The following is a 24410-nucleotide window of genomic DNA, read 5'->3' as shown; positions in this document are numbered from 1 at the left end:
GTACTTATGTGTCATTTAGTTAGCAGGAAAAATTACTTCAATTGTCTCCACTGTTACATTTTGGTGTGAATCCATATTTAAACAGAAGGTGTGTCTCTATTATGAAGGTGCTGATCCAATTAGGATTGTTTGGCCTTGGTGGAGGTCTGCGCTCCACTTTGAGGACTTCAGAATGAGCTGACGACAACATGTGACACTTTGAGTAGTTTGTCATTATCTGTTGACGTTAAACTGTTGAACTTAATTTGAATTCCAACTTTAATTCTATCACCCTGACGAAGAAGAAGCAGCCACGCGGAGGCCAAACAAGCATCCTTTACCAAACACAGGCGGCTGCTGGGCTAATTGGTTCTGATAGAACCTGTGGATACGTTTGAGCCCGTCTGCCAAAGTGTCTCGGCACCATTTGAAGCTGATGAATCCAATAAGAAGTGTGAATTACTTTAATTAGTGCTGTCACAATGCGCTTATCTGCCCACGTTAGCTTGTTTTCTTTCGGGCAGGCCTCTTTAAAAACACACACACACACACACGCACACACACACACACACACACACACACACACACAAGGGCTATGTTGCAGCAATCAGTCGCCCAGCATGAAACATTCGCACTGCAGTTAAAACAAACAGTAACCTCCCTTTGGAGCAAGACGACCCCCCGCAGTGGGCTAACAAGACTACATTAACCTCCCTCACAGGCGCACACACACACACACACACACACACATTACATTACATTACATTACATTACATTAGCTGCAACTTGACAACTAAAATCAGTCTCTTCTGTCCACAAAACGTCAACTGATGAGTTCTAGAAACTCAAATGAGTCTTTTAAAGTATCGCAACTTCTCCAAATGCACCTGATAAAAGAGCAGTAATTAAGTGTTACTAATAAGATGTGGTGCAAATGTCAGCGGCAGTGAGGGTACTTGACTTTCCTGTATTCAGTCTGTTACCTGAACGCAACATAGTAAAATATGCAACCATGTCTTGAATAAATGCATGTAATAAATGTGAACAAATCATATTTAAACTTTTTTCAGCGAGGGTTGCATGCATAAATATTGAATATTGCGTTGCAGGTGACATGCAGAAGCATGCAGTTAGAAGGATTACATTTTAGGAACCCATGTATCTACATTCCATGACACACAGTACAACATGTAAAACGACAGGAGAGGAAGACCTGGAAGTGGACAACAACAGGGGAAAAAGGAAGAACTTTTTTGTTTGTTTTTAAAAAATGACAATAACAATAATGATAACTGCTTTGAGTGTATGGAAGAATGTAAATAGTGAATTAGTGTGTGTTGAATAAAGGAAGTCAACATATGTATTGTTAATTGATACAAAGACACTTTGTACACTAATTTAATACAAAGAATCCTGCCTTGACAAAGATAATCTTCACTTATGATGTTATGTATTGTGTAACATACAATATGTGATCATGAGTAAAATATGTTAATGCAAGCTTAATTGTTTAATTATAAGAGCTAGTATGTGTATTGGCCTTCACATTATTATTACATTTCATTGACTACCCCCTCCATCCAGGACCCTCCTAGGGGGCGTGTCATGTCGTCTCCTCTATAAAGCTCAGGCCGCCCACCATGCAAGCAGCGTGCAGAGAACCACTGAGGGACACACACACGTGAAGATACACAAAGACACACAACAGCGTGAATTCGGACCTGAGTATGACTTGCTCTTCAAGCTTCGTGGACTGAGCGGGACCAGCTGGCGCCATGGAGAGGAGGCTCATCCCGGCTTGGTGTGCGCTCTTCACCCTCGTGGTGCACCAGTCTGTGTGCTGGGGAGCCAAGCAGCTCCAGTGTCAGGAGATCACCGTGCCTCTTTGCAAAGGCATCGGCTACAACCACACGTACATGCCCAACCAGTTCAACCACGATACGCAGGATGAGGCCGGCCTGGAGGTGCATCAGTTCTGGCCCCTGGTGGAGATCAAGTGCTCGCCGGACCTGCGCTTCTTCCTGTGCAGCATGTACACGCCCATCTGCCTGGAGGACTACAAGAAGCCACTGCCGCCGTGCAGGAGCGTGTGTGAGCGGGCTAAAGCTGGCTGCGCCCCCCTCATGAGGCAGTATGGATTCCCCTGGCCGGACCGCATGAGGTGCGAGCTGCTGCCGGAGCAGGGCCAGCAGGACCTACTGTGCATGGACTACAACCAGAGCCACAGCGCAGCCGCCGCCACCACCGTGTCGCCGGTGCTAGCCAAGCCCACCAACCGGCCTCTGAAGCCCTACAGCCCGCGGAAGAAGGGCAGCTTCGCCAAGCACAAGCCAGCCGAGCCCCACTGCGAGCCAGGCTGTCGCTGCCGCGCTCCGCTGGTTCCTCTGCCGGGCGAAGCGCACCCTCTGCTCGGCCGGGTCAGCACGGCTCAGATCACTAATTGCGCCATGTCGTGTCACAGCCCGTTCTTCAGCCCGGAGGAGCGCACGTTCACGGCCTTCTGGATCGGCCTGTGGTCGGTGCTGTGCTTCGTGTCCACACTGACCACCGTGGCCACCTTCCTCATCGACATGGAACGTTTCAAGTACCCGGAGAGACCCATCATCTTCCTGTCCGCCTGCTACCTCTTCGTGTCGGGGGGATATATCGTGCGCCTGGTGGCCGGGCACGAGCAGGTGGCGTGCACGCGCGAGCACGGCGTGGAGCACGTACACTACGAGACCACCGGGCCGGCGCTGTGCACGCTGGTGTTCCTACTAGTGTACTTCTTCGGCATGGCCAGTTCTATTTGGTGGGTCATCCTGTCGCTGACGTGGTTCCTGGCGGCCGCCATGAAGTGGGGCAACGAGGCCATCGCCGGATACTCGCAGTACTTCCACCTGGCCGCCTGGCTCGTCCCCAGCATGAAGTCTATCGCGGTTCTCGCCCTAAGCTCCGTGGACGGGGACCCGGTGGCGGGGATCTGCTACGTGGGCAACCAGAACCTGGACAACCTGCGAGGCTTCGTGCTGGCGCCGCTGGTCATCTACCTGTTCATCGGTACCATGTTCTTGCTGGCCGGTTTCGTATCGCTCTTCCGGATCCGAAGTGTCATCAAACAGGGCGGCACCAAGACGGACAAGCTGGAGAGGCTCATGATCCGGATTGGCGTGTTCACGGTGCTCTACACGGTACCGGCCACTGTCATCGTGGCCTGCTACTTCTACGAGCAGCACAACCGCCAAGCCTGGGAGGTGGCCCACAGCTGCGGCTGCCCGTCCGAACCAGGTCGCCCCCGGCCGGACTACGCCGTGTTCATGCTCAAGTACTTCATGTGCCTGCTAGTGGGCATCACCTCGGGGGTCTGGGTCTGGTCCGGGAAGACCCTGGACTCGTGGAGGACTTTGTGCACGCGCTGCTGCTGGGGGAGCAAAGCCTCGGGGGGGTCCATGTACAGTGACGTAAGCACCGGACTCACCTGGAGGTCCGGCACGGCCAGCTCCGTGTCCTGTCCCAAACAAATGCCTCTGTCGCGGGTGTGATGAGACTTTGCGGAACTTTTGGTCGCTTCATGTCAACAATGTGACGCCATCAAAGTACGCCATGCCAGTAGCACAACAATGCAACTTTCACACACAAACACACGGACTCCTTACGGGTTTCAGATGGTATTTATATTATTATTGCTGCACACACAGATGATGTAAATATGTATAATTGTCACTTTGATAGAAGATTTTATTTTGAGAATAAAACATTTTTATGGAATTGTTATCACTGTCTTCTGCTCACTGGATCTTTAAATGTGTTGTAGAAAACATTCAAACACGGACAGACCGTTTTTATCTTTGCAAGGGCATAACTTATATATTTAACCTCACGCGATGTGTAAATCCTTTGTAAACGTGGGTTAGGTTTTCTTTCACCATGTTGTTGTTAGATCAGACTTCTGACAATCAATTTTAACAGTTCACTTCTCACCAAGTACAATTTATGAGTTTGCTTTTTTTGAAAAAGATATGTGATACAAGCAGCACTAACTTTTATAAATGCAGAAGTCTATCCTAGCAAAAGTCTCTTAATGACGCGCTACTTGTTAACTTAACACGTTGTTTGTTGGATACATTCTATTAATAAGTGATCAAATACACATAGTGGCGGAGCTACGGGGTGGCCAGTGATCGCCGTGGCCACCCCTGGTCACTCGCTGGCTACCGCACTGTCCATCTAGACATTTCAGGTATCAACTTATTGTCACGTCTATGTGAGTAACGGTCTCACCTTGGCCACCCCAATGAAAATTTCTGCCTCCGCCACTGTATACACATGGAAGTACAATCCAAACAATTGATCGCTGCAAGCTACCGGAACTAATATTGTACTCTGCAGCCATCTAGCGGTCAACAGAGTGAACATGAACAGACTTTGGAAGGATACGTCAGTTTTAATAGAACATTTACACGATGGCGCCACTTGCTGTTATAATCTGGTTCAGACAGGGGGCGTTCCAGGTCATAGCTGAGAATGTGTCATAAGAGTAATACGTAAGCACAAAGATAATCTCATGAGCACAATCGAAGTTTTAATACTGTGCACACACCCACACACAGGTGATGCTGCAGACGCTTGGAGGCACTTCACTGCCAAACTAACAGCATCCACTGACAAAGACAAAACTGGACACAACTTTCATGTTGTACACACAACGACGACACAAAACAACTCTTATACGTCGTCCAAACCAAATAAAAGCTACATTTTAGTGCTAAAACTCAAATACAGTACATCATTAGGAGTGCATATTGAGATCATATATATCTGAATTTATCAGAATAACAAGCTAGTTTCTTAAAGTGACAGCAGCTATGACTTCAGTGACATTAAAAGACCTCCTCAGCTTCTCAGCAGCCAATCAGATGTGAGCATAGGGGCAGGACCAGCTCAGATGGCCGAGGAAGCATCACCCTCCTTGGCCCGGAAGCGGCTAACATGTTCCAGCTGACCCGAGTCAGACACGTCGTAGCTCGTCTTGTACTTGGCCAGGATCTTCATCAGGGGGCGGAGCTTCAGCCACCACTGCTCCTTAGGGATCCTGTGTCTGGGGGCAAAAACAAGGGGGGCGGGTCACAGTATCCTTGAAAGATCATGATGATGAATAATAATATTATGTTACTAAACATGTCTATCTACAGTAACTCATTTGAGTGACAAGTTACACTTCCGTCCTGTAGGTGGCAGTGATGCACATTAATAAAGAGACCCTGAGAGATGAACCCTTCATTTGAGATAAAGACAAAAGTTCTTACTCAAAGTCTGTCTCGTCTCGTAGCTTGGACACAGGCTGAAAGACGAGAGCTCGGCGTCTCATCCCCAGCAGACAGGCGCTCTCCTCAGAGTTAGCAAACACTCGTCCTGTGTTACAGACAAGAAACATTCAACATTCATGCTGAGACAGTTCACGTGTGTGTGAATGTGTCCGTGTTTACCTCCTTTGTACGACTCCTTGAGGGTCTTCGTGATCCATTGGACAGCCTTTGCTGCTACTTTGGTCCCGAAGTTTCTGTCGAAGGGAGACGGAGCTCCGCCCTTTTCAACATGGAAGATTCCATGAGTTAAACCGTTAATGTACTTTATTTAACAAAGTGGGTGTATGTGTGTGTGTGTGTTTGTAACCTGTTGCATGTGGCCTAGAATGTTCTTCCTGCAGTCAAAAACTCCTCGTCCCTCTTCAGAGTACAGCTGGTAGATGAAGTCAGTGGTGAAATTCTCATTGCAACTCTCATTCCTACACACACACGCACACAGACTGGTTTTATTCCTCAAATCACATGACTAAAAGACTTAAATAAACCCCAGAACACTTACACAAGTTTGTAAAGAATGAATAGGTAGATACTTTATTAATTTCCAAGAGAAATTCACAATGTGTCTTACCTGAGCACCAAACCTCTCTGGATGGTTGTCTTCATCTTCTGTGTCAGATGTTCCACGTTGGCCTGAAAATATGTATTAAAAAAAAAAAAAACACTTAAGGGTGCAGGATGGAAGGATGCAAAACGATATTTTCACTAGCAGGGTCGCCACTGGGACGTCTGATAGTTTTGTTTATCGTAGGGTTGGCCAAACGTCTTCAAGTACAGTACTGTAATTCAATACAAGTCTTGATTATACAAGTACTATATTCATATTATATAAGCTAATGCGTTTTTGGACAAAGTTAAATATAATAGTAGACAATGATGATCAATTATTATTATTATTTGAAGTTTTCTGAGCTACAAATAAAAAAAAACTGAACAAATAATTCCAGGATAATGTGATTTTGTTTATAGTCAACTAAAGTCAATTATAATTGTATATGATGAAGTGCTATGTTTTTGTTGTTGGTTTTTTTTTGTGGTTAAATACATTTTATTTAAATTATTTTTGGATATTCCTTTTTTATATGACAAACAACTTTTTAAAATTCAATTTATATTTTATACAATAAAAATAATTTGATAGTAATACAAACTTTTATATTGTTGTTTTCTTTTCAATGTGACCCTACTCCTCCGTTGTAAAGTTCTGATAGAGACTATGTTTAATTATTATTATTATTTTTTGTAATAAGGCACATGCCAACAAGAATCGGGCTGTGGGCCACACTTTGGACACCACTGGTTTATAGCATACAAACATGTTTTATATGTTAAAATACACCATAATGTAACCAATAAGATTAAGTTATTTTTCCCTTCTTATCATCATCATCAGATTAGGAGAGGGGTTTAACCTGCAGGTCGCGTATGTCAAAGGGCTCCTCATAGATGTAGACGGTGTCTGCGCCTGCCGCCAGCCCTCCCACGGTGGCCAGGTAGCCGCAGTAGCCGCCCATGGTCTCGATGATGAAGACCCGCCGCTTTGTGCCGCTGGCCGACTGCTTGATGCGGTCACACGTCTGCAGGAAATGCCGGAATGAAAGGTCCCGGAAGCAAAGTAATAATTAGTACACTTTGTATATATTAAAACACTCACTAGGAGACAATCAGCCGAGAATGGCCATAATAAAATGTCTCTTTAAATATTAGATTATGTATAATGATGCAGGACCATGCAATCATTTTCTAGGTTACAGGGGGGATGGAACCGGCCCCAACTGATTTAGCCTAATATTTTGATCAAATATGACAACAATTTGGGCCGCACGGTGGCCTAGTGGTTAGCATGTTGGCCACACAGTCAGGAGATCATATAAAGTGTCCATGGCAGTTTGAATTTGAATTTACCTGTTGAAAGAGCACAGCTGCCATGGTGACATCACGTCAAACACCAACAACATGCAAAGGCCATCATTAGAAAAGAGGACTGTTTTTTTAACGAGTCTGTCCGCACCCCCTTACCTCCACGATGGCGTTGAGGGAGGTGTCAGCGCCGATGCTGAGGTCGGTGCCGGGGACATTGTTACTAATGGTGGCGGGCAGCATGCACATGGGAACGCAAAACTCCTCGTAGTCTGCCCGAGCCTCAAACAGCTGCAGCAGTGACTCCAAGGCCTGATGGCGGTACCCAGTTAGACCACCAGAGGGCGACATGTATCACATCTCAACTTATGTCAATTCCTTCCTTCCTTCCTTCCTTTTTCAATATGTGTGTATTGGCTCTCTCTTTGGCTTCCTATTGGCTGAGATGGGATGGCGGGACTGAGTGGGCGGGGTCACGTTGGCTCACATCTCCAAGTGTTGAGTGAGGAGATAAAGTTGGAGGCGGAGCCACTGAGAGACGCTTCCTTTTATGTTGACGTGTGTTTGCAAATCAGGCCGTGATTCCACAGGCTGCATTCCCGGCATGCAAACGTGCTTCCAAACATAACAACACAAACACTTGCATCCTGCACTGTTTAGCACACATACACACACGTACAGTAGGGCCAAGGTCACACAAACACAACACTGCATGCACACTTACCTCAAACTACACTGGTGTGAAAAAGTGTTTTCCCCCTTCCCGATTTCTTTGTTTTTTGCATGTTTGTCACACTTAAATGTTTCAGATCATCAAACAATTCAAAATATTAGTCAATGACAACACAACTGAACACAAAATGTAACTAAATGAAACTTTTTATTATTAAAGGAGAAAAAAAATCCGCTCTGCGATTGGCTGGCGACCAGTCCAGGGTGTACCCTGCCTCTCGTGCAAACTCAGCTGGGATAGGCTCCAGCATACCCCTGCGACCCTAATGAGGATAAGCGGCATAGAAAAAGGATGGATGGTTTGATGGAAAAAAAATCCAAACCTACATGACCCTGTGTGAAAAAAACCCCTAAACCTAACAACTGGTTGGGCCACCCTTAGCAGCAACAACTGCAACCAAATGATAACTTGCAATGAGTCTCTTACAGCGCTGTGGAGGAATTTTGGCCCACTCATCTTTTCAGAATTGTTGTAATTCAGTCACATTGGATGGTTTGCCAGCATGAACCGCCTTTTTAAGGTCATGCTACAGCATCTCAATAGGATTCAGGTCAGGACTTTGACTAGGCCACTCCAAAGTCTTCATTTTGTTTTTCTTCAGCCATTCAGAGGTGGACTTGCTGGTGTGTTTTGGATAATTGTCCTGCTGCAGAACCCAATTGGTTTCAGCTTGAGGTCACAAACAGATGGCCAGGTTCACCACTGTTCCATGTTTTGGCCATTTGTGGATAATGGCTCTCACTGTGGTTCGCTGGAGTCCCAAAGCTAGAAGATGGCTTTATAACCTTTTCCAGACTGATAGATCTCAATTACTTTCTTTCTAATTTGTTCCTGAATTTTTCAGGTCTTGGCACGATGTCTAGCTTTTGTGGATCTTTAGGTCTACTTCACTTTGTCAGGTAGGTCCTATTTAAGTGATTTCTTGATTGAGAACAGGTGTGGCAGTAATCAGGCCTGGGGGTGGCTAGAGAAATTGAACTCAGGTGTGATAAATTATGTTATGTTATGTTTTAATGAGGGCTGGCAATCACTTTTTCACACAGGCCATGGAGGTTTGTATTTTTTTCTCCCTTAATAAAAACCTTCATTTCAAAACTGCATTATAATTAATATTTAGTTTTGATCTGAAACATTTCAGTGTGTCAAACATGCAAAAAAATAAATCAGGAAGGGGGCAAACACTTTTTCACACCACTGTAGCTTGATGCTACTTGGTAACATCTCTTACTTTAATTAATTAAATTAACAAGATGACCTTTCATGGCTGAGATTGTTGTCATATTTACCTTTCATGTACAATGTCAGCATGTTTCCATCAAAGCTTTACATTCCTGCTTGGCATGAATGCTGGTGTTTACACTAAAAACCCTTTCAATAACCAAAATAGAACCTGCACTCACAAGCTTCAGGCTCTACATTGCATTGATGGCAAGAATTGTGGTTCATCTAGTTATGAAGTATAAAATATCAATACAAAATGAACAAATTACGTTCTATTGGAAAACATAATTGAAGAATTGATTTATTCTTCAATATCCAGCAGGGGGCGATATCCCTGAGATACAGTATGTGCTAGCTAACTAAACCAAGGTCATTTCAAGGTTTTATAGAAGACCAATCAGGATGTTACTTGGGGGCGAGGTTGGCCAGTGATAGACAAGTTGCCTGTCAAATCCACAAGACCCCACCTTGTTACGGCAGTTATCAATCACGCCTCAGAATGCACACACACACACACACACACACACACGTGCAGACCATCTTCACTTACATCCGTGATGGCATTGAGTGCCGTGTCCGAGCCGATGCTGAGGTCCGAGCCCGGTATATTGTTGGACACCGTGGCAGGGACCATCACCATGGGCACGCAGAACTCATCAAATTTGTCCCGCACTGCAGAAAGTTCCAGTAATCCCACGTAGGCCTGCAGCGGTGAGAGCAGCCGGTATCTTATTGGTTGTTAGAGGGGCGGGGGGCGGGGCCAGACGGAGATGAAGGCTGACGATGTTTGGGACAAAGTAGATGCACAAAACGGAGACACAAGAAGACACACTGGGCGTCACGATGCATCCCTGCACACGCTATGCTAGTAAGGAGGCTAACAACTCTAGCATCAGCTAACCGCCTTCACGTCCTCATATGCGCTTGCTAAGCATGACCTTTGAACTAGTTAGTCCACGCTCCCTCCAAATCATTACATGTAGACAACCGACGCTGTTGACCACCTGATGAAGACACAAGCAGGCTGTAGGAGGGGCTTGGAGGGACATGGGCAAGGCTTGTGGCAACATGAAAGGAGTCACTGAAGACATGGGAGGGGCTCACATGGGGTGCATGCATTCATAGTGTGAGAGCGGCTTGCGGCAACATGGAAGGGGCTGATGGAGACAATAGATGACATAAGGGAGCGGACTTGTAGGGGTCATGCACTGATGGGAGGAGCCAATCGGAGAGAGCCAATCAATGCACACACAAAAGCAAAAAGGAAAATGTTCATTTTCAAGCTCAGTCATAATCATTAGTTTACTTTCCTCATTTCAAAAGTGGGTTACAATGTTACTAAATTGTTAACTTTCCTAATTTGTAACCTAGTTTAAAAGGCTACGAAATGCTTGTCTTAACTTAGAAATGCGTCCGTTTCTGTGTGAAACAACAACAATGTTAAAACAACACAAAGTCAACAAACTGATGAAATGTAACAGATTGCGTGGTTCATATTCAATTATTTGTGTTCAGTAATAGCTTTTTTTCAATTGCAATAATGAAATCATAATGAAATAACAATAATTAGTAACTATGCAAATGTTGCATACCTCAAAGCCACCGATGACGAGCAGCGCGTTGATGTTGTGGATCCTAATCTGCTCGGCTATTTGTTCCAAATGTTTGCCAGGGAGAGTTCTACAACATAAATCATTTTCAGGCTTCTTGACAACTACTGCAGGAATGCACATGCTAGTAGACCACCACCATGACGTATCCCGCTGGGCATCAAACTGTAAAATCCACAGTATAACATTCACCTCTTTGTCCCGAGCAGAGAGCCTCCTTGCCCCGTCCAGCCTCCGACATCACCCCACTTGATCTCCTTGATCTGATTTAAAAAAACAGAAAACGAATAAGAGCTCCTTCAAATGTTGCGTGCGAATTCTGTGAGTGACAGTGAAGTCTGCTGAGCTTTAACACCAATAAGGCTTTAAATTGTCTTATTTTGTAACCAGAGAATCATTTTTTAGCTTATTTCTTGGTGTTAGCTTTGCTGTCCCGTCACAACATACACACTGTAGGATAATATCGTTTAAGTAACTTGTTAGCTGAGCGGGTATAAATAATTATTAACCGAGTGCCTTAATCTAAGTACAGTATAAATACAACTGTTTTGTGGTTAACTGAGTAAGTACTTTAGATAAATAATAATGCTTTACTAAACAATTAGCTGAGTAGATGAACAGCTGTTTAAGTGTGTCAAAAGGTTAAACAAATAGTGAGTGCTCACACATAGTGAAGGCCAGCCGGGACCAGCAGCCAGATAAGGGCACAAACAAGTCAGTAAGCCTTGAGATAGACTGGGAAGTATGTGTTTATGCTACAGAAGTGTCAACAACTCAGCGAATATCACCTGCTGGCGTCACACAACTTCGTCAAAAAATCCATAAGGAAGTTATCTTTGGCGAGACTGGCGCCAATGGTCTGAGGATAACAATTACGGTATAAAAAGGTGGAGGAGGGGAGAGTTCGGGACCCTCGCTCATTCAGCTGGCGTGGAGGACCAGGGTACCGGAGGTGAAATTGTCTTATGGTAATTAATTTTCTAAAGTGGTCCTTTGACCTTTAGTAGGCTGTGGAGAATTTCATCTCAAGCAGCACGCTTCCTCTTATCTCAGCGACAAAGCGACAGTGGAGTTGTGGCGTGGTCACTTCCTGCTTGGCGCCAGTTGTCCCGGTGACCTGAGAGGAATGTTTCTTTCCTCTGGGTTTAATTTAGCTCTGGCTGCTAGTTGTTAGCTTATAAAAAAGCACACACGGGCTGAGGCTAAGTTTAGCGCTTTGGCCACAGAGGACAACAGATTGCAGAAAGTGAGCTTTGATGTGGTTACCAAGGAATCGTGTTATCACTAAGGCGGAGTCAAGTGTTGCCAACTTGGTCACCTTGTCGCTAAATCTGGTGACATTCCAAACACTCTTGACGACACATTTTCTCAAAAGTGATTAGCAACAAATCCAGTGACTTTTTCTGGCGTCTTTGGAGAGTTTTCTGGTATTTGGGGACTCAAAAAGTGGAAGTACGTATTGTTCTCCACTTTCTGCTCTCACTGAGCAGCAGCGGGTGCTACTGACAGGTCAGCCGCACACTAGTCCGCTCCTGCTGCACACTAGAGCATTGTGGAGCTCTACTCATCCATAACTCACAAATGCGCGAGGCGCGTTGCCACCAGGGTGGATGTCGCCCTGTTTTACAGAGCGAGATCTAAAATGTAAATGTTTCTTAATCTTCATTAAATTACGACTCATTACACTGAAGCCTCATTGGGACTCGGTCACTTACCTGTCAGTGTGTCAGAATGTGTGATGGAAGAAAGTTGTGTGATAAATGAAAGAAGTTGTTCTAACTGCAAAATAAAAGGTAGAGGCTGGAGGTGAGTTCGGATGTAATTATTAAGCTGGGTAGACTTTGAGAGGTGCTGGCCAAGATAAAATATTAAAATAATTTTATTTTGATGAAGTGATGGCCAATTTTGAATAAACAAACCAAGAATTTATTTATAATTCTAAATGTAATTATGGTGATTTTACTCACTTTCTTGTCTCTCCTACGAGGTTATGTGTTTTTTCTACAGCAGTTGTTCCAACATCATATGCAAATTAGCTGATGACGTCATCTAGCAACTTCCGGGACAGCCAATTCATACTTTGAATGGCAGAAAGTTCCCACTTTTCTGCAATGCAGAATTAGCCTCGCTTTAGACGCGCTCTCACCTGCCCTTTGTAGAATCCTTCAAAGCCATCGCTCACTGCAAACATTTTGTGTCCTTCAGTTATTCCCACCCTGACGGCCGAGCGCACGGCGGCGTTCATGCCGGCGGCGGGAGCACCCACGTTCAATACAGCCACGTTGAAGGAGCTCTGAGGACGACAGAGAGCACAGTAGGTTACAAGCAATTACATCTGAAATGTTCCCTGGCGGCCTTCCAAGCGGGACGAGCTGGGAAGAACTTTTCCTCTGAGCAGAACCAGGCTGAGTTGATCCTGCATGCAAGACGCTTCATACAAGATGCAACCAAGCAGCAGCAAATACTCCCAAACCTCTGACATCATTCCAATGCACAAGTTGTGCGCATGACATGGGACATGGTCATGAAATCATCCATGCACCAAAGATGGTCTTCCCCTCACACAAACAAGAGGGTTACCACAGCAACCAAACAGCTTGAGAGGGGCTGAGGGTCAGTGAAGTGGCGTTGTTGTGTAAAAAGTTTAACATGTCTGATCGTAAAAAATGTGTAGAAAGCAAAAAACCAACAAAGGCTGCTGTTTGTCCACTTTCATTTTCCATACAGTGGCAGCACTTTTGGTGAAAATGTAACAATAACTGTAACTTTGGATCCAATCAAAGCGGACCACAGCAGAGCCTGTTAGCTAGCTAGCTCGCACGTCTTTGCATGTCCAAAGTTGACACATGCAAAGAAATAAGCACTGATCATGTCTGTTGGTGGCACCATGTCTTAATCTTGGCCTCACGAATGTAGTGATGTGCAGATTGATACTGAAATATCGATACTTCCGATACCAGGTCTCCATGCACGAAAGTCGATTCTCGAATCAAAATATCGATACTTTGATACTTCAGTCATTTGAATTAATGGATATCAACAGGAACACAGTGGAAAGTAACACAATCATTGAGCACAACCTGTCTAAATCAGTGGTTCCCAAACTTTTTACAGTCATGTACCCATTCAGACATTTGACTTGCAGCCATGCACCCCCTACTGCTGCTGCACACTTAAAAAACATAAACCATTTTTACATTTCATTAAATAGAATTATTAAACATGATTAATTGGTTAATTAATTTTATAGTCAGTAATTCTGATTCAAAAATTTGTATTGTGCATGGCCAAATTTTGATAAAGATTTTACATGAGTACTGATAAATAGATAAAATGTGAATTTCTCTTGGAGATGAATAAAGTATTTTAGCATTGGTCCTACATATCTTTTATTTCAGCCCGATGTCGGGATCCTTTGAATGGGTTGAACTTGAGCTTCACTTTTGTCCACTTGCAATTGCTATTATTTAAATCTGCATTTAAATTTGATACCAAATTGAAAAGGAAAATTGAACAAATATGATGAAGCAGTATCGAAAGTACAAAAATACATACAAGCAGCGATACAGCCTCATTTTTAGGGGAATCTCCACTCTCTCATCCTGACACGCGCATACATTGACAGGTTTTCACAGTGCAGGGATTGGAACACTAATATAAGTGAAATCTTTAATATTGAACACTCTTAATACACAACATAATCATCAAACTTACTTATTCATATAACTCACACAGAGCAATGGATAACTTCACGCCGTGTCTCCTTCCTTCTTTCTGCTATGACTGTGCGCTCTGTGCTATAAGGCATTCAGGGGCGCTCGTAATTGTGAGTGTTAGACGCTAATTGTTTTTCATTTTTATTCACGTACACCCAATGCACAACTGGCGTACCCCACTTTGGGAACCTAGGATCTAAATGATACGTGGTTGGTAGGAACTACTTTTTCTTCTGCCTGGGTGACTGCATAACGCGTAAGCGCAGCGGCACACTGCTCAGTTCGTCCGTCTCAGTTTGTTGAAACAATGGCCCATAGTAAACGGAGCCTTGCGTGAATTGTGAATAAAGTTTTCATTCAAATTATAGTTCTTAATAATTAATCATTGAATTATTACACAATCATTTAATCATTTAATTAATTCATTATTTTAATGGTTTTATTGTGTTACTTCTTTTTTTCTGAATTTTACCCCGTATCAGATCAGAAATGAAATCAGTGATATTGCACATCACTACATGTATGAAAAGACAGTGCAAACTGAAAGCAGCCCTAGTTCAGCTCAAAGTGTGTATAAGCTCCGCCTCCTGCTCGCTCATTGGGACAGTTAGTGAGACAAAAAGACGCACAATGCATCTGTGCAGGAAGTACCTTCAAATGTTAACCTCAGATTGGCTGAAGGAAAGAAACATTGCAGCATTCAAAACTCTGTCATTTTTTTACAAAATTAACAAAAACATTTAATAAATAATGACACTCACATTTGGAATCTCAGAGTCAGCTTTACGGTAGGAGAGAAGTCTGTATGTGATCAAGTTGTTCTCAAAGCTCCTGCAGACAAACACACGCTGTTGCTTCATCTAGTGTGCCAAATACACAGAAGCTATCGGAGAAAAATAGGTTACCTGCCACGCAGTCTCACTGCGTCCTCAAACTTCTTCTCGTCCATGGCCTTCTGCACTTCCTGCGTCTGAAGACACCACATGCATGTCTCACTATGTGTTTTTTTTTGTTACATTGACAAGCATCCACACACAAAGAATGATAGAGGATTTGTACCATCTGCACACACTCCATGAGAGGCAGCCTGACTGCTTGGTTGCCAACCAGAGACACGACGCAGGCTGGAGTGCCAGCAGAAGCCTCCAGTAAGGCCAGCACCGCCTCCACGCCCATACGACTGGCCTGGCACGGACGTGTTAAGGTCACACATGGATATTTTTGACATTATAAACGTGAAACCTGATGGCACTCAAGAACACAAGAAAGATATGAAAGACCTACCAGGATCCTGTCGAACGCTGATGGTGTCCCGCCTCTCTGCACGTGGCCCAGGATGGTCACCCTGGTGTCGAAGCCCAGGTTGCGCACCACCAGCTGCGTAACATCATCATCACATGAAAAGTAAACACCTATATGTTGCTTAGTATGTCCAACTAATACATGCATCACATTCAAAGCGGAAGGAGAGCATGCTAAACATCAACTGTCATGTAACCACACCAGGAAGTGAAAGATTTAGTCTTGACAAGGGTACTTACGTCTTTAATGTAATCAGGCGTGATGGGCTTGTTGTGGCAGTCAATGGCGCCTTCAGCTACGATGATGATGTTGAGTCTTTTCTTGTCAGCACGGTTCTAAAAGAGCACACGAGACTTTTTTAATACATGACAGAGGATGTTTTACGCTACAACTGGATGGAGACTTCGGATCAGAGAAATATTTCTTGTGGAGACATTTAAGAAGTCCAAACACGATAGCACTTGAAACTCCTTATTTCTTTTTTTTTTTTTGCATGTTTGTCACACTTAAATGTTTCAGATCATCAAATAAATTTAAATATTAGTCAATGACAACACAACTGAACAGAAAATGCAGTTTTTCAATTAAACTTATTATTAAGTGAGAAAAAAAAAATCCAAACCTACATGGCCCCGTGTGAAAAAGTGATTGCCCCCACCCCCGCAACCAAGAAAGAGAGAGAGGCATTATCCACAAATGGCAAAAACATGGAACATTGGTGAACCTTCCCAGGAGTGGCCGGCCAACCAAAATTACCCCAGAGAGCGCAGCGACGACGCATCCTAGAGGTCACAAAAGACCCCACAACAAGATTCAAAGAACTGCAGGCCTCGCTTGCCTCAGGTCAGTGTTCATGACTCCATCATAAGAAAGATACTGTGCAAAAACGGCCTGCATGGCAGAGTTCCAAAACAAAAACCACTGCCTAACCACTGCTTGATGATCCCCAAGACCTTTGAGAAAATACTCTGTGGTCTGACGAGACGAAAGTTGAACTTTTAGGAAGGTGTGTGTCCCATTACATCTGGCGTAAATGTAACACCGCATTTCAGAAAAAGAACATCATACCAATAGTAAAATATGACGGTAGTAGTGTGATGGTCTAGGCTGCATTGCTGCTTCAGGACCTGGAAGACTTGCTGTGATAAATGGAACCATGAAATCGGCTGTCTACCAAAAAATCCTGAAGGAGAATGTCCGGCCATCTGTTCATGACCTCAAGCTGAAACCAACTTAGGTTCTGCAGCAGGACAAAACACACCAGCAAGTCCACCTCTGAAAGGATGAAGAAAAACATCTATGGCAGGAGTGTCAAACTCAATCACACAGGTGGCCAAAACTCAAAGCCTACTTTAGGTTGTGGGCCAAACTGGACATTACCCCCCACGCCGCCCCCAAACTTTGTATCTTTCCTATTATTTATCCTGATATTTTCAATATTTGTATATTTCTGCATATTGAAAGTATTAAAAACTTTAAAACCTTCTTGTCCTTTTAACCAACATAATGGGTGAACGAAGCACACTCATGTGCATCATCAGTGCACACACAGATGCTTGTTTGAAGTTGCGAACATGACAGGAGATGCACCAATAATCCAGGCTCAAAAAATATACTTAGTATGGTCAGATTTTGACAAAATGTCTCATTAGCAGTGACAAATATATAAGTAAGCAGCCTACACACCTTTTATCCCCGTTCCCTGCACGTGCAGTGCTGGGATTGGAACATACCAATATAATGCACCCCTGTGATTGCGTTTTCAGGTTGGGACAAAATGCGCATGACAACTGGTGAATGGGTTTTTATGTGGACATCCATTTTTTAAAAACTTCACTCGTGTGGATGGACTTTTTTTTAACATCGAAGTGAGGGAAATGTGCATTGTTTGTGTCCGTTCATTCCTGCTTGAAATTTCTACTTTTCTGTGGATATACGACTATGGTTGTTTTGGCGTGTACTTCATTTCAATAAAGTGATTGTTCATCGACCACCTCTTCATCATTCTCCCAATGTCCGGTCAAAAGCTGCAGTATTTTATATCAACACAAAAACATCACAATCCGCGAGATGTGTAACCCAGAAGAGTTTGCAGCTGTGGAATGGGCAATTATTAATTTCCCAGCATGTTTTGCTGTAGTTAAAATGATCACTTTTGACTGTCTTATGCCTCTTTAAGGTGTTGTACAGACAGGTTGTAAAAGTGCATTCATTTTTAGTCATGTACAGTTAAATTATTTTGACTTTTGGTCTGAATCTGGCATCTTTATTAAGAATGGTTGTAAATGTAGTGTTTTATACAATATTGTTTCCACTTTTACGATTAAAATGCCTGAGGAGTAGTTTATACGGGAGGAATCGCTTAATTATGCACATCGCTGTCAGCACTTTGTTTGATAAACAAAAACATCAAGTTCACACGTGAGGATGTCAAAGACAATAAGTTGTTTTGGACTCTGACGTCCACATTGCAGACGATAGGGGCCTCCATTTTGGTGTTTACAAAAACCCACACACACTGACCAATACCTACTTTTTGATTCACACCACCTACTGGAACACAAACGTTATCAGAACCCTACAAGACAGAGCTGATAGTGTTCCCACCAGCCCACAGGCCAAAGAGAACGAGCATAAGCACCTGAGGTGTAGAATTACTATAGCTTCTGTTTGGACTACTCAAACCGCCAACCGTCCACTATCACCAACGGTTTTTGAAAGGCTGGACTGAATGAAGAGGATAGCTCAAGCTAATTGGCTAAACAATAAAAGAGACAGAGAGCCTGACAAAGTGTGTGACGAAGGATCAGACTGTTCAATTGTGATGCTTGTCAGGACGACTTGAGTGGATTTAGTTCCCAAGAGGAGGAGGAGGAGGACAGCAATTAATTACTGTTCTGGCAGGCTACTGTTTTACTAGCCATATGACACCCACTGTTCAGCACTGTTTAACTTGCCATGTTACGATGCACTGTTTGGAAAATAAACATTTACTTAACCCTTTAAGCGCCAAAGTCGCAAAATGTGGTGCCTCATGTAGTTAATACTTTACACCACAAGATGGCGGACATCTGTAAATACAATATGAGCAACATTTGTGCGCGTTTCTATGCAAAGTTTATAAGTTTATAGGCTTTGAAGCCCCTTGTGCGTGCGGCAGCGAGTCGGCTCGCCATGACAGCCCACACGCAGCAATGGTGGGTAGTCAACACACAAAACGTGGAAATAGCAGCATACATCGTACATTAAATACATGATAGACAGACAGACAGACAGACAGACAGATAGACAGGTAGACAGATAGATAGATAGATAGATAGATAGATAGATAGATAGATAGATAGATAGATTAATAATAGCAGTAATAATAGCCGTTGAGGCAGCAGTGGTGTTCAAGATTCCACTGTAAGTGACGACGATGATGATAGCTGGGTTTGCTTGAGAGATGAGGAAAAGTATCACAAGTGGATCAGACATTTTGATGAGTGGGCATCGTGGAGAAAGGGATCTGACAAATTCTGAGCCTGGTGACGTCATAATATGCACATTAGAGGAGTAAATTTTCCATACTGATTATTTTTGTCATTTACACTATGCATTTACCGCTAACCATTTTCAAGCTACAACTTTTTGAAATCGTAATGTCAAAACTGAAAAAAAACCTCCTAAAGGGCCTAAAGGGTTAAAATGGTTTGAAAAATCTTTCTGTGTAACATCTTTCTGTGTACTAAATATCCCATGCTACGACATGGACACCTGTGGCTTACACAGGTGCAGCCTATATACAGTATGTACAAATCTTTTTTTCTCTTTAAATTCACATGCCGGCTTACATACCGGTGCGCTCTACAGTCCAGAAATTACAGTAATTCAAAAGTAGTGGGTTGGACTCTCACCAGAGTTGCTCTTCTTGCAGGTGATCTCTTTAACGCAGGGGTATAAAACCATATTTTGCGGCTCCCTACTTTGACATCACAGTTTAGTGTTAGTGTAGCCTGTGCATCCCGGGCTTTTTAATATTATAATAATGTAGAATAAACATTTAATATTATATATATATATATATATATATATTGTCTGCGATTGGCTGGCGACCAGTACAGGGTGTACCCCGCCTCTCGCCCAAAGTCAGACTGCGTAAAAGACGAAGTGCTGCCAGGTCTCTCAAAAGGAAAATTCTATTTTATAGCCATAGAGCTATAAAAACAGAACTTTGATTGATGGTTTCAGCTTGCTATATTGTGTTACACCTCATGGTTTGTGTGTGTGTGTTTCTGTGCTACCTCAGACAGTTTCTGACACATGTTATCCTCCCAGCCGTCTTCAGGAGGCATTTCTGGGAAGAACACCCAGTCTGCTCCACACGCCAGAGCACTGACCAGAGCCAGGTAGCTGCAACAAAGACAAACGAGAAACGTCAAAATGAGTGAAAAGATCTTATGGTTAACAGGCTCTGTGGTGCAAAGGACTATGTCATTCAAAGGTTGTGGGTTCATGTCACTCCAGAGTAACTCTTTTGTGTGTGCTCCTGCGTGTATAATGTACATGTATGTATGTTACATATGACCTACCCACAGTGGCGTCCCATCACCTCGAGCACAAACGTCCTCTGGTGGCTGAAGTGAAGCAAAAAGGTGACATCCAGTCAGTGAAAAATAACAAAACAAGAAGAGTTGGTCTTCCTTGGTCACCTCTGAGCAGTGGTCATGATGGCGTCCACCACCTCAATGATGCGGTGCAGCGCCGAGTCGGTGCCAATGGTCATGTCGGTGCCGCAGAAGTCGTTGTCGATGGATCCCACCATGCCCACAATGTGCAGCACAGAGTTAGTGTGCACGGCGTCCTCGCTGATCAGACCTGCAATAAAAAAATTGGATTTCGACTAGACTGCTGTCTCTGTCGTGTCCTACCCTCCCACTAATGTTTCCACTTATTGGACGACTTCCAGAAAGCCACCGCGAGGTGAAATGTCCATCATTGTTTAGGAGTATCCTGCTGTAATTTACTTTTAAAACTGCCTTTTTACATCACAAAGTACTTTTAAAACTGAATTCACTTCACTTGACAATACAAGAATCATATTAAATCATCTATTTTTAAGAGGAATTAGCTCAAGTGGTAGAGCGCCCGCTTTGCATGTTCAAGGTAGTGGGATTGATGCCCGCATTGTCCAACTGACTGCACTCCTGCCCTCACTAACACAGAGCACTGTCTTTAATATTTTGTCCCTCTCATGTGGTGTCACCTTGCTGCAGGAGTTCATCCAGCAGGCCGCTCCACTCCTCCCTAAAGAGGTTAGCTCCAGTCAGACTGCCATCTCCTCCGATCACACACAGGTTGGTGATGTTTCTCTCCACTAGATTGTGAGCGGCTTTCAGGCGTCCCTCGTGGGTACGAAATGCTTTACAGCGAGCACTGCCGATGACTGTGCCGCCCTGCCCACAAACACAACATCAGTAGCTCACATTTCCACACGGCTGCCCAATGAAGCCTGATAGATTTGCTTTGAAAACCAAACTGTGCTTACCACTTGCAACATGCTCGAGACACTTTCCCACGTGGCTTCCTTGATGTTGTCCCCACCATCCACCATGCCCTGGTAGCCCTGCGGGATGCACCATCATGGGTCTTAGAAAATGGGTTAATGGACATATTTGCTTATAAACACATCAGTTAAGAAAGCAAACAAAACAGCCATTTAAATTGTCTTTTTTGGGAAGAACTAGTCCCCAAACACCACCAAAATAAAAGCACGCAGTGCGTGTTGTCATCTCCTGCGAGCGACAGTGGAGATGAGAGGATGAGGGCGCTGATCCAATTATACGTGCACTGAAACTAGATCAGCTCCATCTGCCTTTGAGCTGTGTCACTTGGAATGTTTGGCTGGAATATTTCTCTGTAATGTCACCGCATCTTTGCCTTTTCTTTTGTTGATTTCTCACCTCATGGATGAAGTAGACTTTGGCTCCCACATAGATCCCCATGCGGACCACCGCTCGGACAGCAGCGTTCATCCCTGTGAAAGGAAAAAGACAGTTACCAATTCTGTCATCTCTGTCCCCTCGTGTATGAATAATATGAATAATCACCATCGGCTAATATCCATGTTCAATGTGAATGCAATGATCCAGAATGGCCTAAAATCTACAACTTTCCCAATGTAATACTGCACAATCTTAAAACCAAACTTGTGTGAATGATTGTGTGATAGTGTTCTCCCATCCATTCACATACAGCACATAACGTACGGCTGGATTGGTGTTACGTAACATGGTTCTATACACAACCTAGAGAGGAATGCATATACAGTATACAGGAGTAGGTTAACACGTTTGACCTAAGTGCAATGATTTCTACTATTGTGGTCTCGAGGAGACATTGGATGACAGTTCAGACGACAAACAAGTAGAGTTGTGTGCGACAACATCATGAGCACTTGCTGGTCCTCACGTAGGCGATGCGACCCTCGGCGGCAGCCGTCATCAAGTTACTGTAGCTCGCAAACACGAAATCCAGTCATGACTTCGACGTAAAGGCTTTCTAAGAGGTTAAACGAACTATACTCTTATTGCGAAAGCCCCAACCGGAAGTTTGTTGTCGTGATGTTTGCCCTGACGCCGCTCTGCTCACGACTCATCCTCTGCATGTTCGACGAATTGAGCTCTACACAATTCATCTTTTGACGCGTTAGAACTACATCTTCAGCATTTAACTTCGATTAATTGTTATCACATCACACGTCTGCGCATGTGCACAGACATCTGCTGGGCCTCCTGGCTGTTATTTTAACCAGACCTTTATTATACACCAGGAGAGGAGGCTTCATAATTACACACTGATGATATAATAATACAGATTATTATTTTTTAAATTATTGATTATTAATAAACGCTTTGCATGAATACTGGCATGTCTGCGTCAAACGTGCACAAATATGGCAACAACACACTGTTAATAAGTTAGCACTTGTTGATGTACGTGTGACGTCACCCAAACTAATTAAATGTTAGTTTTATTAGTGCCGGGTTGTCGGGGTATTCACGTTTACCGTGTGCGCGTGTGTGTGTACGTGTGCGTGCAAATCGTGCATTTACCATGAGTGTTGCATAAGCTCATCATGAAATACAAATGCAGACTTGGTTTGCCTACAGTGAGAATATTGACCTCATTAATTTTACAAATGTTTATTGCTCATAAATGTGTACGGGCTCGGTTTTGGTGCAGTCCAACACACCCAGCTCGAGCAGGTTCATTCACTTGCTGCACAGACGAGATGAGTCCATTATAGGACAGCTCTGCAGAAATGTTTGAATGTGTCCAGTAGCTTAGATGATCTTATATTAGCTTCAGTACCTGTGGCAGATGCTTGCTATAATTAAGAAAAGCTGACAGAACCTCCCCGGCTGGAGCCGGAACCATGGGGGAGGGGGAACGGTTTCCTAGGTGACCAACTGTCCAATCAATGAAATCAATGAGCCAAAATTAGACAAAATGATGTTAGAGGATGAAGTAAAGTGACGTCAAAAACGTTTCATTTTAATTCCATGTCAGGACTACTATTTGGACCACCGGTACCTGTCCGATAATGGAACCATCTTACCTTGGGCATCTCCGCCGCTGGTGAGCACAGCGATGGACTTTCCGGCACCGGACAAGTTCTCGAAGAACTTCCTCGTGTCCTGACGCTTCGGTGCCGACATGTCTGCTGATCCCCTTCACGGCGAAAAGCAGCTCTAAAGGTTCTAGGGGAGTGTGTCCTAGTGTGTTCTGCTGGACCAACGGGCTGTAGTAGGTAACGGTTCCGACTGCAGTGGTTACCGCCGCCCTACTTTCCCCTGCGGCCACGCCTCTTTTACAAAGATCAGATCATAGTGAAGAAGTGTCACGACGTGTTCATCAGGACAACCGATAGCGAGCAAGCGATAAATGAGGAAATAACGTACAAATTAACACTCGATCACATTTCTGTGTAGTCATAAAAAGTAAAAAAATACTCCATTAAAGTTTAAGGAGACACTTCCTTCGTTGTGGTAAAAAAAAAAAGCGGCAGAGTTCTCTTTCCTGTCTCCTCGCGTGCATCTTTAGTCAAACATCCTACTAGCAACGTCAGGCTATATGAGCGATTGACAATTACATTGTCCAATGGGCGTCAATAGCACGTATACAGAGGACATGCACGTCTGCCTATTGTGAAAAAGATTGCTAAAAGATTTTCAAGAACTCAATTCAACGTGAATGTTAATGTGATTAAAGATGCTAATAATAAAAAAGTATATTATAAAAAAAAATAAAGCGACTGAATGTGTTAATGTATTGTTATTCTTTAAAACCTTGAGGTCATATTTTAGTCAAACGTTCCAAAAGAATGAATGCGATGTGTGTCTTTTCCTCAAGTTCATAACCTTGAGCCACATGTTGTACAACACTTGTTGTCATCAATGTCACAAGTCTCAGTTTGCTTTCCCAATTTCACATTCATGACTGTGACAGGAAAGAAAAGAAAGTTTGTTTAAAGAGAGAAAGTGCGAGAATGCTGGAAGTGTTTCAACATATCTCACGCCGCCAGACGCCTTTGTGTTTGCACAGGAAGGTCACACAGAGGTTGGAGACCACTGGAACACTGTTCAGAACATGAGCACAAAGCCAG

General features: G+C 43.7%; 2 protein-coding genes across 5 annotated transcripts; one reads left to right on the top strand and one right to left on the bottom strand.

The window, feature by feature from the left end:
• Window positions 1-1639: 1639 nt before the first annotated feature.
• On the top strand, window positions 1640-3732 carry LOC129175215 (frizzled-8-like). The gene has a single exon (XM_054766542.1). The coding sequence runs from the start codon at window positions 1755-1757 to the stop codon at window positions 3498-3500; it is 1746 nt and encodes a 581-aa protein (XP_054622517.1). The 5' UTR covers window positions 1640-1754; the 3' UTR covers window positions 3501-3732.
• Window positions 3614-23621, bottom strand: LOC129175168 (ATP-dependent 6-phosphofructokinase, platelet type-like). Of its 4 annotated transcripts, none has more exons than XM_054766539.1 (22): window positions 23364-23621; window positions 21706-21779; window positions 21291-21368; window positions 21009-21198; window positions 20455-20620; window positions 20335-20379; window positions 20047-20155; window positions 16003-16098; window positions 15746-15838; window positions 15521-15646; window positions 15367-15431; window positions 15223-15292; window positions 12892-13038; window positions 10938-11008; window positions 10728-10815; window positions 7341-7493; window positions 6734-6898; window positions 5893-5954; window positions 5632-5743; window positions 5445-5544; window positions 5265-5370; window positions 3614-5056 (listed from the first exon to the last, which is right to left on the bottom strand). In XM_054766539.1, exons 1-22 carry the CDS (start codon window positions 23461-23463, stop codon window positions 4900-4902), a joined length of 2373 nt encoding a protein of 790 aa, XP_054622514.1. In that variant the 5' UTR covers window positions 23464-23621; the 3' UTR covers window positions 3614-4899. The 4 variants fall into 4 exon arrangements, with proteins under 4 accessions (XP_054622514.1, XP_054622515.1, XP_054622516.1 ...); XM_054766540.1 differs by lacking the exons at window positions 7341-7493; window positions 23364-23621 and adding exons at window positions 9686-9838; window positions 21853-22229; XM_054766538.1 differs by lacking the exon at window positions 7341-7493 and adding an exon at window positions 9686-9838 and having other exon boundaries at window positions 3615-5056; window positions 23364-23620.
• Window positions 23622-24410: the final 789 nt, after the last annotated feature.

This window comes from Dunckerocampus dactyliophorus, chromosome 2 (assembly GCF_027744805.1).
Source record: "Dunckerocampus dactyliophorus isolate RoL2022-P2 chromosome 2, RoL_Ddac_1.1, whole genome shotgun sequence".
Lineage (NCBI taxonomy): Eukaryota > Metazoa > Chordata > Actinopteri > Syngnathiformes > Syngnathidae > Dunckerocampus > Dunckerocampus dactyliophorus.
Note: the sequence above shows the minus strand (reverse complement) of the source record. Positions and strands in the feature narration are given on the sequence as shown.